Here is a 15,264-nt window from a genome sequence, read left to right as displayed (position 1 = left end):
TGAATCTGGGTCTGCTGTTATCAGGGATTTCTGTCCCTAAATGTTTCTGGACCCCACAGTATCCAATTTGTGTCAGAAACACTCAAGGTAACCAGCTCCCTTGAGATTGTCCTCCCACCCGCCAGGTGCAGAACACTTCTGTTCATTTGTCCTACACCTCCCTCCAGGTGTTTAAGGAAGGCTTGTCCGGTCCCGGTGTGTGGTGGCTGCATCTTTGGGCACCTTGGCACCTGACCTCTGGGGTCTCTTTTCCTACAGGTTGTTCCCATTTTGTGGACTCCCAGTTCTGTGACCCTGTGCCCATACAGCAATCCCCCGGACTGCAGGCATCCTGTAAGGTGACGTATTGGGAAGGAATGGGAGAGGAGGGAGGGAGGGCCATAGGGCCTAACAGTCCTTCCCAGGACCCCAGGACCCCCCCCCCCATTCTCTATCCAGGAAGCCCTGGGGCAGGGAGTTGGCAGTTTCCATCTCCCTCACCACCTGCCCTCTTGCCTCCTGCCCACACCCCAGAACCCCCAGACACATGGACACAGGACACGCATCCATCCAAGAGATGTTTAATGTATCTTAGGTTCAAAGTACAAAATACAGGGCAGGCGCTAACCCCAGGAAAGTCACCTGCCACCCAGTCAGCCCCTTACCACTGCAGCCAGACATCCCAGCCCCAGAGCAGTGGAGCAGTGGCCCTGGGATACCTGGCTCCTTTCCTGTTTGGGGAATAACAAGGTGACAATGTGGGTGGGAGCCCAGAGACCATCGTCTCCCCTCCTCATAAAACCCAGACCCAAGGATCTGAAAGGTCCAAACTTGGACACAGAGCAGCAGATCCCTCAGAGTAACCCTGGCTAAGAAGCAGCCCTCTTGTGAACCCTGGCCCAGCCCTGTGGCCATAGTCCTGGAAAAGGAGGAACTATTGCCCCAGTGACTGGCAGCAAAGGGAAGGAGATAAAGCAAGGAGTGGAGACAGATTCCCACTGCCCTAAACAAATTGATTATGGGTAGCTGACCCAACAGGGCAGCAAAGCCTGCTGCACCTCCCACCCCATACCCTCTGAGGACCAGCCCCTCGTGGAGCCTTCTGCCAGGGTCCTGTCCTTGCACTGGCGCTAGGGAGGAGATGGAGGGCAGGAAAGGCCAGTGTCAGCTGAGGAATGATGCCCTTGCTTTGGGGGCAAGAACATCTGCGTAGAGTCACCCCATGAGGACCCTCTGGGGAAGGGGCATCAACTACCTGCATCTCTGGGCCTTGCCCCTAGAAGCTCTGGACTGGGTCTTGAGCCAGGGTAAGGGCCTTACTGAAAGGGAAAGTGGCAGGAGTTAGAAGCAGGGAGGGTGGTGAAAAAGGTCCCTGTGAGGACCAGCCCAGGAGACCCTTCTGACCTGCCCCAAGGGAGCCCAGTTGCTACTTCAGTCCAGGCCCCTCTAGCCCCATGTCAGGTTGAGTGGGCTCCTCTGCCCATTGTGCAGGGAAGGTTTCCACAGGGGCTCGGCCCCCTGCTCCTCCTCGAGTCCCTGGGCTACAGCCGGCCACCTCTGTTGAACTGGATGCACCAGTGGGAGTTGGCGGTGCCTGGGCTGAGATGAGTGTGGTCCTCGTGTCCCATGAGGGGCTGCAGCTCCTGCTGCTGGGGGATGTCAGCGCTGCTCTCGCTGTGAGAGCGGCCAGCCTTGGCCAGGCTTGTGGGAAAGGCAAAGCTAGGGCGTAGATCAGAAGGCAGGTTGAGAGGGGCCTGGGGCTCTTCAGTGACCAGTGAGCGGGGAGGCAGGCGGGTCATAGGTGGGGCCTGGGTACAGGGCGGGGATGCCAGGCTCTCCAGGGACGAGATGCTTTGGTTCCAGCCTGTCTGCATGTCCACGGGCACAATCTTGGTGGTCTCTGAGGACACGTAGACTGCCAGGTCCCCCTGCCCACTCTTCCAGGGCAGCTCCTTCTCTGCACAGGTTGGGGAAGGGGGTATGATGCGTGGGCTTGGACACACCTCAAGGCTCCCTGGGGACAGAGTACACATGCACTCATTACCAATCCAGTGGAATCTTTCTCAAGTATAAGCACACTTTCAATAAATCAGTTCACTCCACAGTTGCCACATAACACCCACGTGTGCAGTTTTTTGATGCATGCCTTGCCGCGTGGAAGCGCCACAGCTGGTTTTGCTCCCCATAGTATGCCCAGCACCTAGCACAGGGCTGGGCACATAGCAGTTGCTCAACAAATACCTATTGAACAAGTGAAAATAACTAAAGCAAGAGAAAGCGGGATCAAGGCAAGAAAAAACCCATCTACGATCAGCCCTCACCCAACTTGCAGTGCTAGTCTTAAACCACATCCTGCCAAGCCCCATCCCAGGGTGAGACAGCAGCGGAGTGAGGAAGATCTTGAGGCTTGGCCACTGGGCTCCTTGCCTGAGTTCCCACCACAGCCCTTTGGTGCGACAGAGTCCAGGAGTGTGAGCTCATGTGAACCTAACAACAGGCTAAAGCTGTGCCGGCGAGGGGGATGCCAGAGCCCAGAGGACCTGAGAATCCCAGAACTGCTGGCAGCCAGCATGGAAGGCCTGGCCGCTGCATTACAGGAAGTCTGAGGTTCTGAAAGAGGAAACCTGGGGAAGAGCAGCCCTCTGGCCACCTACCACCCCTTGTTCTCCAAAGTCAAGCTCAATGCCTTGTGTATAATAGGTGCTCAGTATGTGTCTGCTCATTGATAAAGTCCTGAGCACTCCAAAACTCTTGACTGAGTATGTTATGAAATGTATTAATTCTGTGATTGAAAGTAAAACTACCTCTCTTGAAAGACTTGGGATGCTGGATTGAATTTTAACAACAACAAAAACTAAACGAAAAACTTCAGTGTTGGGCTTCCGTGGTGGCGCAGTGGTTAAGGATCCACCTGCTAATGCAGGGGACATGGGTTCGAGCCCTGGCCCGGGAAGATCCCACATGCCATGGAGCAACTAAGCCCGTGCGCCACAACTACTGAGCCTGAGCTCTAGCTCCCGCGAGCCACAACTACTGAGCCCACGTGCCACAACTACTGAAGCCTATGCGCCTAGAGCCCGTGCTCCGCAACAAGAGAAGCCACGGCAATGAGAAGCCCGCACACCACAACTAGAGAAAGCCTGTGCACAGCAACGAAGACCCAACACAGCCAAAAATTAATTAATTAATTAATTAATTTAAAAAAAAACTTCAGTGTTCACCTTTAGAGGATGCTGGGGAACTAACTGTTGGTATGAAAACTGATAAATAAAATGAAAAATTCAAGCATTTATCCATTCTTCCCTATGTGAACTGTACCTCAAAGTAACTAAGTAATTGATGAAGGGAAGTTTTTTTTATAGAAGAATTACTGTTAATCAATGCAGATGAAAAAAGAGACATAGACTATCACCACTGTGCAGCCCCTAATGAAATGCTGGATCTGGCAGTGATCACCAGTGGCTGCCAAGACTGTCTGATGAAAAGTTGACAGGGAACTTGATAATGGACGGATCAAGCCAACAACAGCTAAATCCAGTTATCAACGTTAACCTCACAAAAAGAGAGACACCCAGATGCCTCCTGGTGTGATGAATGCAATAGGAGGTACACCTATGAAGTATGCTTACCAGATCTGATCTGGATTTAATTATTGGTTTAGAGGAAATATAAGGGTCAGTGAAACATATTAAATGATGCTTTGGGGATGCAATCAGCAAAATCCAGACAAGGAAAGACTGGGGGACAAAGAATCAGGTTATTTCAATAAATCCAGTGGAAGAAAAAAAGGTATTGGTGGGGGGAACCTATAAATCAGGGTTTTTCAGACTTGACATTATTGACAGGTTGGAAGAGATACTTTGTTGTAGGGGGGCTGTCCTGTGCATGGTAGGATGTTTACCAGCATCCCTGGCCTCTACCCACTCACTGCAGAGGTAGCCCTCCAGCTGTGACCACCCAAGATGTCTCCAGACAATCCCCTAGAGGGCAAAATCCCTCCACCACTACCCTCTTAAGAATCACCGCTGTAGATTAAAAGAGACTTATCAACAGATTTCATGGGTGGGTCTTGTCTGGATTTTTATTTGAACAAACCTACTGTAAAAAAATATTAAGATAATCAGGGAAACTTGAACACTGACTGGATATCTGATAACAAAGATTTTGGATATGATAATGGTATTGTGGTTATATTTTTAAGAAGAATCTTTATCTTTTAGAGATACATGCTGAAGTATTTTTTGATAAAGTGATAATGATATTTGAGATTTGCTTCAAAAGAATCCAGTGAAGAGAGGGGCATAGTGAGGGGTATGGATGAAATAAGATTGGTTAGGAGTAGATAATTATTGAAGCTGGCTGGTGGATAGATGGGAAGTTTATTTTACTATTCTGTCTATTGTATATTTTGAAATTTTCTATAATATGTTTTTTAAAAGACACCTAGGGTGCTTGAGCCAACTGAGGCTCCTCTCTCAGGTCAGGCTGCCACCCTCACCGGGTCTGTACCTGAGGGCTGGTGTGCTGAGCATGGGTCACAACGGAGCCTGTTGTTAGGTTTGCTTGTCACCTTGTGTTTCTCGCCAGAGAGTAAAGGGAAGCGGCATGGCAGTAAAAAGGCTTTGGGCTTTGAATCGGGTGGGTCAGGTTCAAATTCTGGTTCTGCTGGCTCTGGACAAGTCCCAAATTCCTTTGAGCTCAGTTTCCCCATCTTGGTTGTTGTGAGGATTGAATCAGATCATGTATGTCAGGTGTCTGACATAAAGGAGATGCCCAGTAAATGCTGGTTGGTGAATAAATGAGCGAATAGGAAGAGGTATTGTCTGGAGTAGGGCCATCAGTGAAGGGGGAGGAAACCAGCTGCACAGTTCCAGAGGGAGGTAGGCGGGAGGAAGCCATTACCTGAGACTTTGCCCTCTTGGAGAACCTCACTGGTAGCCCGAGCCACAAAGATGATCCCTTCATCGTCCTCCTTCTCTGTCTCCGAACTGTCGCTGTCCTCCTCCTCCTCAGACTCTACGGTTAATATCACAGCAGCTGGAGAGGGACAAGAGCCGAGTGGGGTTGGCCACCAGCAGCTGCCTCTTGGTACCGCACAACCCCAAGCCGGACCCCCTGTCTACCCAGGTAGAGCCCGCAGTTGGCAGGGACACCTGCTTTGTCCTGTGGCTGTTACAGCACTGGCCTGTGGAGTTGGGTGTTTGAGAGGAAGGGAGGTGGGGCTGCAGAGCTGAAGGAGGCAACAGGGAAAGCCAAGTCCTCAGAGGAAACCATAAGGAGAGTCACACTTTCCAGCTCCCCCATCATCTCTCAGCCCCAGATCCCATCGTCAACTGGAAGCACAAACATCTGGAGGGCTGGAAGGCCCATCAGTGTGCAGCTCATCCAAACTCCTGGTTTTATAGACGGGGACACCAGGGTTCACCCATCCTTCAAGGCCCAGACCAAGCTCCCCCTTTTATGACACCTTCTCCAAGTCCTCAAGGCCTGTAACCTGTAGTTAGCTATCTGATGTCACAGATGTCTAATAACTGCTTAGATATGTTCAGCTTTGAAATCAAGTATGCCCATCTAGTCCCTGAGGGGAAGAGCCCCAGTTTATGGTATTGAATGCTGTACAGAGGAGGTCCTTCAGGCTTCTGGCTGATGGGCCCCTGCCCTTTCCCTCCCTATCCCATCCTCAACTCCACCCCACTCCCTGCTTGCCTGTGTCCTGGAAGCCCAGGTCTCGAGGAGGTTTCCCATTTGTAGCCTCCGTGTTAGCCATGCCATCCTTCTAAGGACCAAAAAACAAAAAACCCTAAGCCTCTGGCCCTGGCTCCAAACTCCAACCCTGTCGTCTGGTGGGGTCAACAGGACAGGTCTTCCTGATGCAGCAGGGAAGGGAATCTGTCAATCCCAATGGTTCTACCATCCCTTGACCCCACCCCCACCCCCACCCCCACCCCCGCAAGTGTGGAGTCTGACATGCCCCAGCAAGGACACTCAGTACGTCAGCTTGGGCTGAATAAGGAGCTCATGGAGTCCCCCCAACGAGGAATCTGCCTTTCTCCTGCCCATTTCACCTCTGGTAGGTGGTCCTGCTGCCTCCCAGCATGTGACCACATGGACAAGAGGCTGATCTCCTTCTGAAGCCCTTGCCTTCCCCTTCTGGGGCTCCAGGAAGATGCAAAAGGGAACCCAAGCTGCTGCAGCCCCCAAGTCCCTGAGAATTATCCATCTAGGGGGGCCCCCTAGGCTGGATTCCAATACTTGGGAGCTCAAAACTGCGTGCCGTCAGCCTGCAGCTGCAGACAGGAGTCCCAGAGAAAGCACATGCCTTCTTGCGGCCGGCCTTGCGGGGTCGTGGCTTGCTCTTGGTGAAGCAGATGTTGTGCTTGGTGGACTTAAAGGACTCCAGCCGCCGCTTCATGTTCTGCTGGAAGACCTCCTTGTCCTGGCGCTCCTGCGCATCCTCAGAGATGAAGTGGCGGCTGCAGCTGGCTTTGTACTGACAATGACAGCCCCGCCCTACCGTGAGGCTGGGTGTCCTGGCCTCCCACAGGGACCCCAGGCCACAGCCCCATGTTCACCATAGCTCCTGCTGGCCCACTGTTGCCAGAACTAGCCATGGATTGAAAAAACAAAACAAAAAATACAGTAGGGACCCAGCCAGACTCTATACTCTCTATATGCTCAGTTCACTGGGGGAAAACTTTCCTTTATCCCAGAACCTGTTTCCTCAAATTTGGCTTTCCGTATTCCCTACTGCCCTCTCCCAGTTCTCTCTGATCTGACGTGACAAGAGGCAGGGGACCCTGTGTCTTGTCCCTCAGGGCTACTGTGAGGCCAAGGGGGGCATTTCCTTCTTTGCACCTCTGTTTATCTGAGCCTGGTCCACATGCCTGGCCCATTTGCCTCCTTTTAACTACACAGGACTCTCTGTCCAGCTGGAACTCTCCAGCTAGCCAGTTCTCCAGCCACCACCGTGACTCCGCAGGCTGCACTTTGAACTTCCATGACTCCCTCTCTTGATACCTTCGACCCCCTCAGTCCCATGATACCTGAATTGGTGTCCAGTTCAGGACCACCCCCATCTCCTCTTTCCAACTCTTTCTCATAAAGACCAAGCCCACTACACACTCACTTAGACTGTCTCCACCTCTGCCCTTGACTGCCGAGAGGCCTTTTCATAACCTAGTGGTAACCCCCCAAAGTACTGCCCGCATGTTCCCAATCATTTGTCTTGCCTCACATCCCCAGTCTGGTCCCTTTCCTTTGCCTCATATTTCATGCTTCCCTGAGCTGGATCTAAGAGCCCCCTTTAAGTCTCCTCCCAGCTGCCCTCTTCTACACGCTCACACAGAGGTGCCCCTCTCTGCTGGGCATGCGGGGGCCCAGCTCCTTCACAGGGCTCCTCACTCCCCAACCCAGGCCTCCGCTTTGCTTAGCTCACTCCCTGCCTCCAGCAGTTCCCTGCTCTGCTCCCTCCTCCCTCCCGGTCCTCCACTCCTGCATCTTCAATCCTTCCATCGACACTGGCCCCCCTCCCTCTGCTTTTAAGCATGCTCCTGCCCTTACCTCCTTGAAAAAGGCCTTTCCATTGATACCATTGCCTCGCTTTTACTGCCAGACTTTTACACTTACATTCTGACACTTCCCCTAGTACCCATTCCTTGACTATCAGAGAAACAGCTCCATGTACATGTATAGCTGATTCACTTTGTTATAAAGCAGAAACTAACACACCATTATAAAGCAATTATACTCCAATAAAGATGTTAAAAAAAAATAAAAAAAGAAATGCAAACTAAAAAAAAAAATACAGCTCCAGGGGGGTTTGCCTGATTGCAACTTCAGTGTGCTGCTTTCTCCCTGGTCAGCAGTGCCATGGCCTCTGGTTAGGCAACATCTGTGCAACGTCCAGCCCTCCTTATGCCCCAGGCCTCCGAGACACCATCTGCTACTGCCCCTCCAAGGACTCCTTCTCTCTCCTCCGCTGGCTCCCCTTCCTTTTCTTACATGTGCATTCCTCAGTGTTGTCCTTGGCCCCCCTCTCTCCCCTCTAAATGCCCTCCCCAGTGAAAGTGTCCTCTCTCAGCGCCAGCTAGCCCAGGGATACATCTGTGTTTCCCAAACATCAGCCATCAGACCAGCTACATGTGAATCCCCTCAGGGGACTTATTAAGAGCAGATTCCTCATCCCATTGCACACTATAGGATCAGACTCTCCAGGAGAAGCCAGGAATATGTATTCTAGCAAGCTCCCTGGGAGATTCTGATGTAGCCAGGCCAGGAAACCTCTGATACAGATTGCTTCCAAATCTTTATCTCCAGCCCGTATCTCTCTCCTAAACTATAATCTTATGTTTCTAACTGCATACTAGATACTTCTGTCTCTCTCTGATGATATTTCTGTGAAGAACATGAGGAATTATGGTGTTCTGGCATAACTAAGTGGATTTAGAACTGGTTGAGTAACCATACCCAAAAAATTCTTGATCAAGGTCAGTCTGGAGGAAAGTCTTTAGTAGCATGCCACAGGGCTCTGTCCTCAGCTCTATCCTGTTCAACATTTGTATGTTGATTTTGATGACTACAAAGTTAACAGGCTTAGCAAATTTTCCTATGATGTGAATCTGAGGAGATATTTGGTGGCAGACATGGGATCCAAACAATGGAATGATGGGCTAAATCAAATAAGATGACATTTAACAGGGATAAGCACAATCTTAATCCAGTTTTTTTTTTAATTGACTTCACAAGAACTGGTTGGACTGAACCATTGACCAATCTTACACACACACATCCACAGACAGTCAGTCATTATGTACTTCCTGATGTAATACAATAAGAAATACATAGCACACCTATCGAATGTTCCTGAATACAACCGGGCCTCCAGATTTAACTACCAAGAAATACAGTATGTAGAGGAACATGTTAAACACCACCACTGGAATACAATCAGAATCTGTAAAATGGAACATTCTCTGAGATAATGGATCCAGTTTCTTCAATAAGTAAATAATGAGAAAAAAAGGAAGACAAAACTATCACCGATTTTTTTTAAAAAATAGAGACATGTTTACTAAATGCAAACTGTGGACTTTATTTGGATCCTGACTTGAACAAACCAGCTGGAAAAAGGTATTTATTGACCACTGGCTGGATATTTGAGGTGAGAAGGAATCACTGTTATTTGTTGTAAGTGATAAGGGTACTATGGCTTTTTTTTTTTAAAGAATTCTTGCCACCTAGAGATACATATGGAAATAGAGATGATATGATGTCTGGAGTTTGCTGTAAGATAATAAAGTGTAGCTGGGGCGTAGGGGGGGACAGAATGTAACAGAATTGACCATGCATTGAAAATTATTGGAGGTGAGTGGTGGTTAAATGAGTTATTCTCTCTAGTTTTCTGAACGACAGAGATTTTCCGTAAGAAAAAAGTAAACAAAACCAAAAAATAAACAAACAAAAAACCCCACAGGTTGGATGCAACAGGGTTTAATAGTCATTAACTGAGGAAGACATGGTGGGTTGCCTGACTGTAAGGACAATATGGGGCCTCAGGGTGGTGAGCCAAAGCTGGAGGGATTCTGGGCTGTGGGAAGAGAATGGCAAGTTCCAGAACTAGAAAGGTGAAAGAGCCCCTGTGCCAAACCCAGGCCACGGCAGTGAAAGCCCAGAGTCCTAACCACTAGGCTACCAGAGAACTCCAAGAGCCCTCATTTCTGATGACTAAAGAAGACACACCAAGGACAGGAGCTGCTGGCCTGAGGGCAAGGAGGTCTGTGTGGGAGGAAGACATTTTGAAACCTTTGCAGACTTACTCTGCAGAGCTGCAGAGAGTCAAATCAGGACCAGTGGGAGAAAATTAAAGGAAACCAATCTGTCTCAGCGGTAGAAACAGCCTTGACTGTTAAAGCTGCCAAGAATGGTAACAGCTGGCTTCTCATTTCAAAAAGGTTCAGGGTAATGGCTTGCTGCCCCCTTGTGGGGTTGCAACAGATTCCTTCCTGTATGGGTTGGGCCTTTCCGACCCCAAAGCTTCATGACCTGCATTGGACTAAACTCACATTACCTAAAACAGATGTCTGCCTCCCCCAGGTTAAGGTGGTCCTGCAGGCGGCTTCCTCAGCACTCCTGTTCTGTGACCCCATCAAGCCCTCTGGATCTCCTGCTCTCCCCTTCCTGGCTGATCACACAGTTCTTTGTGCTCCTCTCCCTTCCGACCACCCAGGTCTAATCCACAGTGGTTCACTCCAGCTTCCCAACTGGCTCTCCCAGCCTCTCAACTCACCCCCTCCAGTTTGATCTGCCCTCTGCTACCAGAGAAGACATTCTTAAACAGCTCTTGTAACAGGCCAACCTTTCTCAAAAAAAAAACAAAAACAAAAAACTAAAGGTTATAACCAACAAGATGAAGCCCACACTCCTCAACTGGGCATCCATAGCTCTCCACAAGCTGGTGCCAGCTGCCTCTTGAGCCTTCCATTGTGGCCTCCCCAGACAATGCTCCCCCTCAGAACTCTGCCCTGCCTGTTCTCACCCTGTAGCGAGGTTTGTAAAGGCCTCCACAGAGCAGGTGGTGCATCACAGCATCCTCACGGTCCCGGCCGCTGCGTACTGTGTCAATCACCTGCAGATCCAGACATGCTCCACTGCCACTCTCCCTCCTGCAGGAGGGAGGAGACACGTGTGCTAGGGACGGGCCAGGAGGCACAGGCCAGGGGAAGGGCAGAAGCAAAGGTGCTCACAAATCTTGCCCAGAAGGGATTCAGAGAGAGGGCGCAATAGAGAGGAGCTTGAGGAAGGGGAAGGGGGCTCAAGGACTTACAGCAGGTTGGTGACAGAGGTCTCTGCCACAGAATTGCGGCTGGGCATAGAGGGCAGAGTGAGCCCGGTGGAGGACAAGACGTGGCCTCCCTGCAGGGGCCAAGTCAGAGGTCAAAATGGCAATCAGATGAAAGGTGGCCCAGACAATCAGAGGGTAATAAAAAGAATAACAATGGTTAACACACTTTGCTCTTTTGAAGTTCCAGGGACTGTGCTAGGCACTTTTTATACTGAATCTACAAAACTCTGACAGAGGTACTTTTACTCGTGCTTTCTTAACAGTTGAAACTGAGGCTCCGAGAGGACAAGTGACTTACCCAAGGTCACAAGCGTGAGATGATAAGAACTGAACCACATCTCCTGACTCCAGAGTCCAGCTGCTTCCCACCTTCCTGTACTGCCTGCTAGACTCTACATGTCAGCATCAGGCCAGGCCCGTTCCTGCAGCTGCCACTTCACAAGACTATGGAGTCTGCTGGGAATTCCCAGCTCCCTGCTCAGGGCCTGCCTGCTTGTCACCGCTTCCTGCCTTGCCCTGCTGGCCACCTGCCCACCCACCATTGTCTGCCGGCCCACCTGGTCCACGAAGCTGATGGCATCCCGGATGTTGAGTCTGTAGTACACATCCCAAATCTGGTCCCGGATGCGGTAGGCTGACCGCCGCATCAACAGCTGACTCAGGTACTTCTTATCAAACTGCTCCCACCTACAGAGGATGCCAGGCCCGGTCCTGAGTGCCATCCCCAAGGCCTGGGCGGCTGGCCCTTCCTCAGACAGGGCAGGGGCACCGCCAGCGCTGGGCCTATGTCTCTTGGTGTGGGCATCAGTCAGGGAGAATCTTGAAGCTGGTCCCTGCCCTTATGGAACTGACAGTGTTGTAGGAAAGCCTGACATTAATGAAGTTATTACATATAACTGTAAAATTACAACCATGGTAAGAACTATAAAGGATAATTATAGAGTATGATAGGGATTTGTCCTAGTCAGGGAGGCCAGGGAAACCTCCCTAAGGACTTGATGCCTGTGGTAAGATCTGAAGGATGAATAGAGGTTAAGTAGGTGAGAGGGAGGCAAAGGAATGTTCTAGTAGAAAGAACAACATGTGCACAGGTCCCAGTGGCCAGGGCCGGGGGAGCATGGTGGGTTCTGAGTTTCTAAAACAGGGTTCATTTCATTGGCAGACAGATAGTCAAAGACACAGCTGAGCACAATGCGGCTGGTGTCTGGAGGTGCCAGACCATGCAGGGCAGAGCTGCGCAGGCCTCACTGGGGAGCCTTGTCTTATCCTGAGAGTACTGGGACACCAGTACTGCCAGTACTGCCCGAAGGGCTTCAGGAAGAAGTTGCCCAGCCTGAGCCTGACTGTGTCCCTCCTCAGAAGTGTGCACATCCCCCATGCTGCCCTGGCTGGTGAGGCTGCCGCTGCTGAAGGAGCCTCGGGGCAGCTCCCTCACCTGTCCCTCCAGTAGTGATAGCCATGGTGCCCCACAACGTCCTCCACTGCAGCCAGAATGTGGTCAAAAGTCTAGAAGGGGGGTGGGTAGGGGGACCGGATCAGGACTCTGCTCAAAATAGGAGAAGGGAGAGAGGGACAGGCGGAGGGATGGGGTTCTGGTACCCACGTGCTCATGCAGCTCCTGGTTCAGGGTAGGTTTGTGATGCTCACTCCTCTTCACCTTCAGCCACTTGACCAGTGGCTTGATGGTCAGGCCCTACGGACAGGCAGCCAGTGAGCCCTGCCCTGTCCAGTTCCCTGCTGCCTTTCCCTCCTCATAGTTAGGCTTCAGCTTCTGTATCCCCACCTCACTGCACTCAAGGTCTGGGAAGTCAGGCCCCCCTGCCTCCCACAAGAGGAAGAGGAGCCCCTCTCCCATAGGCTCTAAGCCTCCCCCAGGGCCTGCCAGACCCTCTCCCCATCCAGCCTCGTGGGCGCTCCCACCTGCACGATGACTGTGAAGAAGACCACCACAATAGTGGTGGCTACAAAGTAGTCCTTGGCAGGGATCTTGGTCCTGTCCAGGAGGATGACGAGAGCGAAGGCCACAGCCCCCCGCAGGCCCCCATAGGACATCACCACCTGGTCAATCTTGTCCAGAGGGACCAGCCGGAACTGATTCAACACCCACGTCTGCAGGACTACGCCTGCAGCAGGAGGGAGGCCAGTGGGAGCAGGGTGTTGGAGGGCACGCCTGCAGCAGGAGGGAGGCCAGTGGGAGCAGGGTGTTGGAGGGCACGCCTACAGCAGGAGGGAGGCCAGTGGGAGCAGGGTGTTGGAGGGCACGCCTGCAGCAGGAGGGAGGCCAGTAGGAGCAGGGTGTTGGAGGGCACGCCTGCAGCAGGAGGGAGGCCAGTGGGAGCAGGGTGTTGGAGGGCACGCCTGCAGCAGGAGGGAGGCCAGTGGGAGCAGGGTGTTGGAGGGCACGCCTGCAGCAGGAGTGGAGGGCACTGGGCATGGATGGCACCAAGTATCTGGGCTAAGGTCTGACAAGGGCTGGGAGGGGTGAGCAATAAGGGGAGGCTTAGAAATTGTTGACAAGGATGTGGACTCAGACTGGGAGATGAGCTGGGAGGGTGGGCAGGAAGGAGGGTGGGAAAGCAGAGGGTGCCGGCAATACCGAGGGCTCGGAAGAACAGGATGAAGAAGAGGGTGCCCAGCACCAGCCCAGAGTCCCAGGCCCACTTGGAAGAGTCCACGGCCGAGATGCCAAGCAGCATGAAGATGATGGTCTCAGCGCAGCTGGCTAGAGTCTTCATTGTGTACTTGACAGCTGTGCGGGACTTATGGGAGATGTTGGCCTCCACGTACTTCTTACAGCCCAGGCCACACATAGTCACCCTGGGAGAGGAATGGAGAGTCAGGGCGAGTGAGGAGGGGCCACAGGAAGCACAGCCCTTGGGGTTTGAGCATGCACAGGAGAGGGTGTTGCCCATCACAGGATGTCAGATTCTCAGAGCCAAAGCCCAGGGAGGCATGGAGACCATCCAAGGGTAGGTAGTGGTGGTCCTGGGATAAACGGGTCCGAATCTCCAGGCTTCCCTCTCGGTGCCTTCTGGAGGGGGAAGGTGGGAGAAACATGCTCTGACTAGCGCACTGTGTGAGGCACCTTTTAGAGTTCTGTGGCCACCAGAGCCAGTAGCACCAGGCCTCAAAGTCCACTTCCAGCTCAGCCTACACCCCAGAGAGCACTTTAAGCAGAGGAATTTTGGGTTCTGGGGTGCCCAGGACAGCCCTAGAGGCAGGTCCTGGAATGTTACCTGAGGCTTAGTATCTCCCCAGGGGAGTCTGAAGCTCCCACTCCCACAAGGGCTCAGGGAGACCTATGGACTCCTCCGGGTCCTGCTTCTGTCCATGTGAGGGCGACCATCTCCAGTGCCCCCTCCCAGCTGCCTGCCTGCAAGGCCCCCAGGACTCACGCAAGAATGGCGGAGAGCGAGGCCATTTCAGCAGTAAGGTAGGCTGCGTAGGCGAGGAGGAAGACCAGCAGAGGCTCGATGATGCGGACCCGCTTGGTGAAGCGTGTGGTCAGGGCCAGGAGGAAGGCAAAGACTAAGCCCACGGCTGCCCCGCCCAGACTGACCACAAACAAGGAGGCTGGGGGAGGAGTGGGTTGTCAGCATGACCCCTGGCCCGGACCCCACCAGGGCTGACAAGACTGCTGCCTGGCAGGGAGTGGAGGATGATGCCCACTGTGCATGCCCACTGTGCTCCCCAGGGGTCAGGGTCCCAGAGCTAGGATTCCAGGAAAGGCCCTCCTTCTCAGGTTCTCAGGGCCCTATTTCTCCATACATGAGGGAAGGGAATGAGGCAACCCGAGCAGCGTCCTCTGTCCTGACGCGGTGGGGGGCAGGGGCTCAGCAACCCAGGGGAGGCAGACCTCCAGTGCCCGCCAAGAGGGAGGAAATACTGACCGACTCCCTTCAGGTAGTCAGTGGCCTGCACGTTGGCAGAGCCCATCTCCACAAAAGAGTTGCAGACCTTGTACAGCACCTAAGCGAGAAGAGGAGCATCAGGAGCGGCGGGGGGAGGTGGCAGCCTGGACTGCGTGGAGACGGCGAGGCAGGGCCGGGGGAGGAGTGGGGCCTGGTCAGAGCATGGCAGCCTGGGGTCAAGGAACGGCAGCGAGCCGAGCGCTCTCACCACAGTAACTGCATCGTTGAGCAGGGACTCGCCGAAGACGATGATAAAGAGGGTCTCGTTGACGTGCACCTCCTCAAAGACAGCCAACACGGCCACGGGGTCCACTGCTGAGATGAGGCTCCCGAACAGCAGGAAGTCCAGCAAGCCAGCCTGCACTCTAGGGGCTTTCGAGGGACAGATGAGGGACAGCAAGTGGTGAGGTACTGAACTGCCTACAGCAGTCCCTGTGACAAGCCCAGACTCCAGCCCCACTGTTAAAACAAGTAGCCCCAGAGAGGACCTGGGACGGTGAAGAGAGCGTCGGCCTGCAGGTCAGGAGACCTTAG

General features: G+C 52.7%; 1 protein-coding gene across 2 annotated transcripts; it reads right to left on the bottom strand.

Moving 5' to 3' along the window:
* Positions 1 to 546: 546 nt before the first annotated feature.
* Positions 547 to 15,176, bottom strand: SLC9A5 (solute carrier family 9 member A5). 2 transcript variants are annotated; one of them, XM_060000215.1, is made up of 14 exons: positions 14,939 to 15,176; positions 14,710 to 14,788; positions 14,215 to 14,392; positions 13,416 to 13,636; positions 12,740 to 12,942; positions 12,423 to 12,512; positions 12,255 to 12,325; positions 11,377 to 11,506; positions 10,802 to 10,890; positions 10,514 to 10,640; positions 6,299 to 6,469; positions 5,686 to 5,755; positions 4,882 to 5,016; positions 547 to 1,993 (listed from the first exon to the last, which is right to left on the bottom strand). In XM_060000215.1, exons 2-14 carry the CDS (start codon positions 14,753 to 14,755, stop codon positions 1,521 to 1,523), a joined length of 2,004 nt encoding a protein of 667 aa, XP_059856198.1. In that variant the 5' UTR covers positions 14,756 to 14,788; positions 14,939 to 15,176; the 3' UTR covers positions 547 to 1,520. The 2 variants fall into 2 exon arrangements, with proteins under 2 accessions (XP_059856198.1, XP_059856197.1); XM_060000214.1 differs by having other exon boundaries at positions 14,215 to 14,306; positions 14,939 to 14,990.
* Between the last annotated feature and the right edge of the window lie 88 nt (positions 15,177 to 15,264).

Source organism: Delphinus delphis, chromosome 20, assembly GCF_949987515.2.
Source record: "Delphinus delphis chromosome 20, mDelDel1.2, whole genome shotgun sequence".
Lineage (NCBI taxonomy): Eukaryota > Metazoa > Chordata > Mammalia > Artiodactyla > Delphinidae > Delphinus > Delphinus delphis.
The sequence above is the reverse complement of the archived record's forward strand: the minus strand, read 5'-3'. Positions and strand labels throughout refer to the sequence as shown.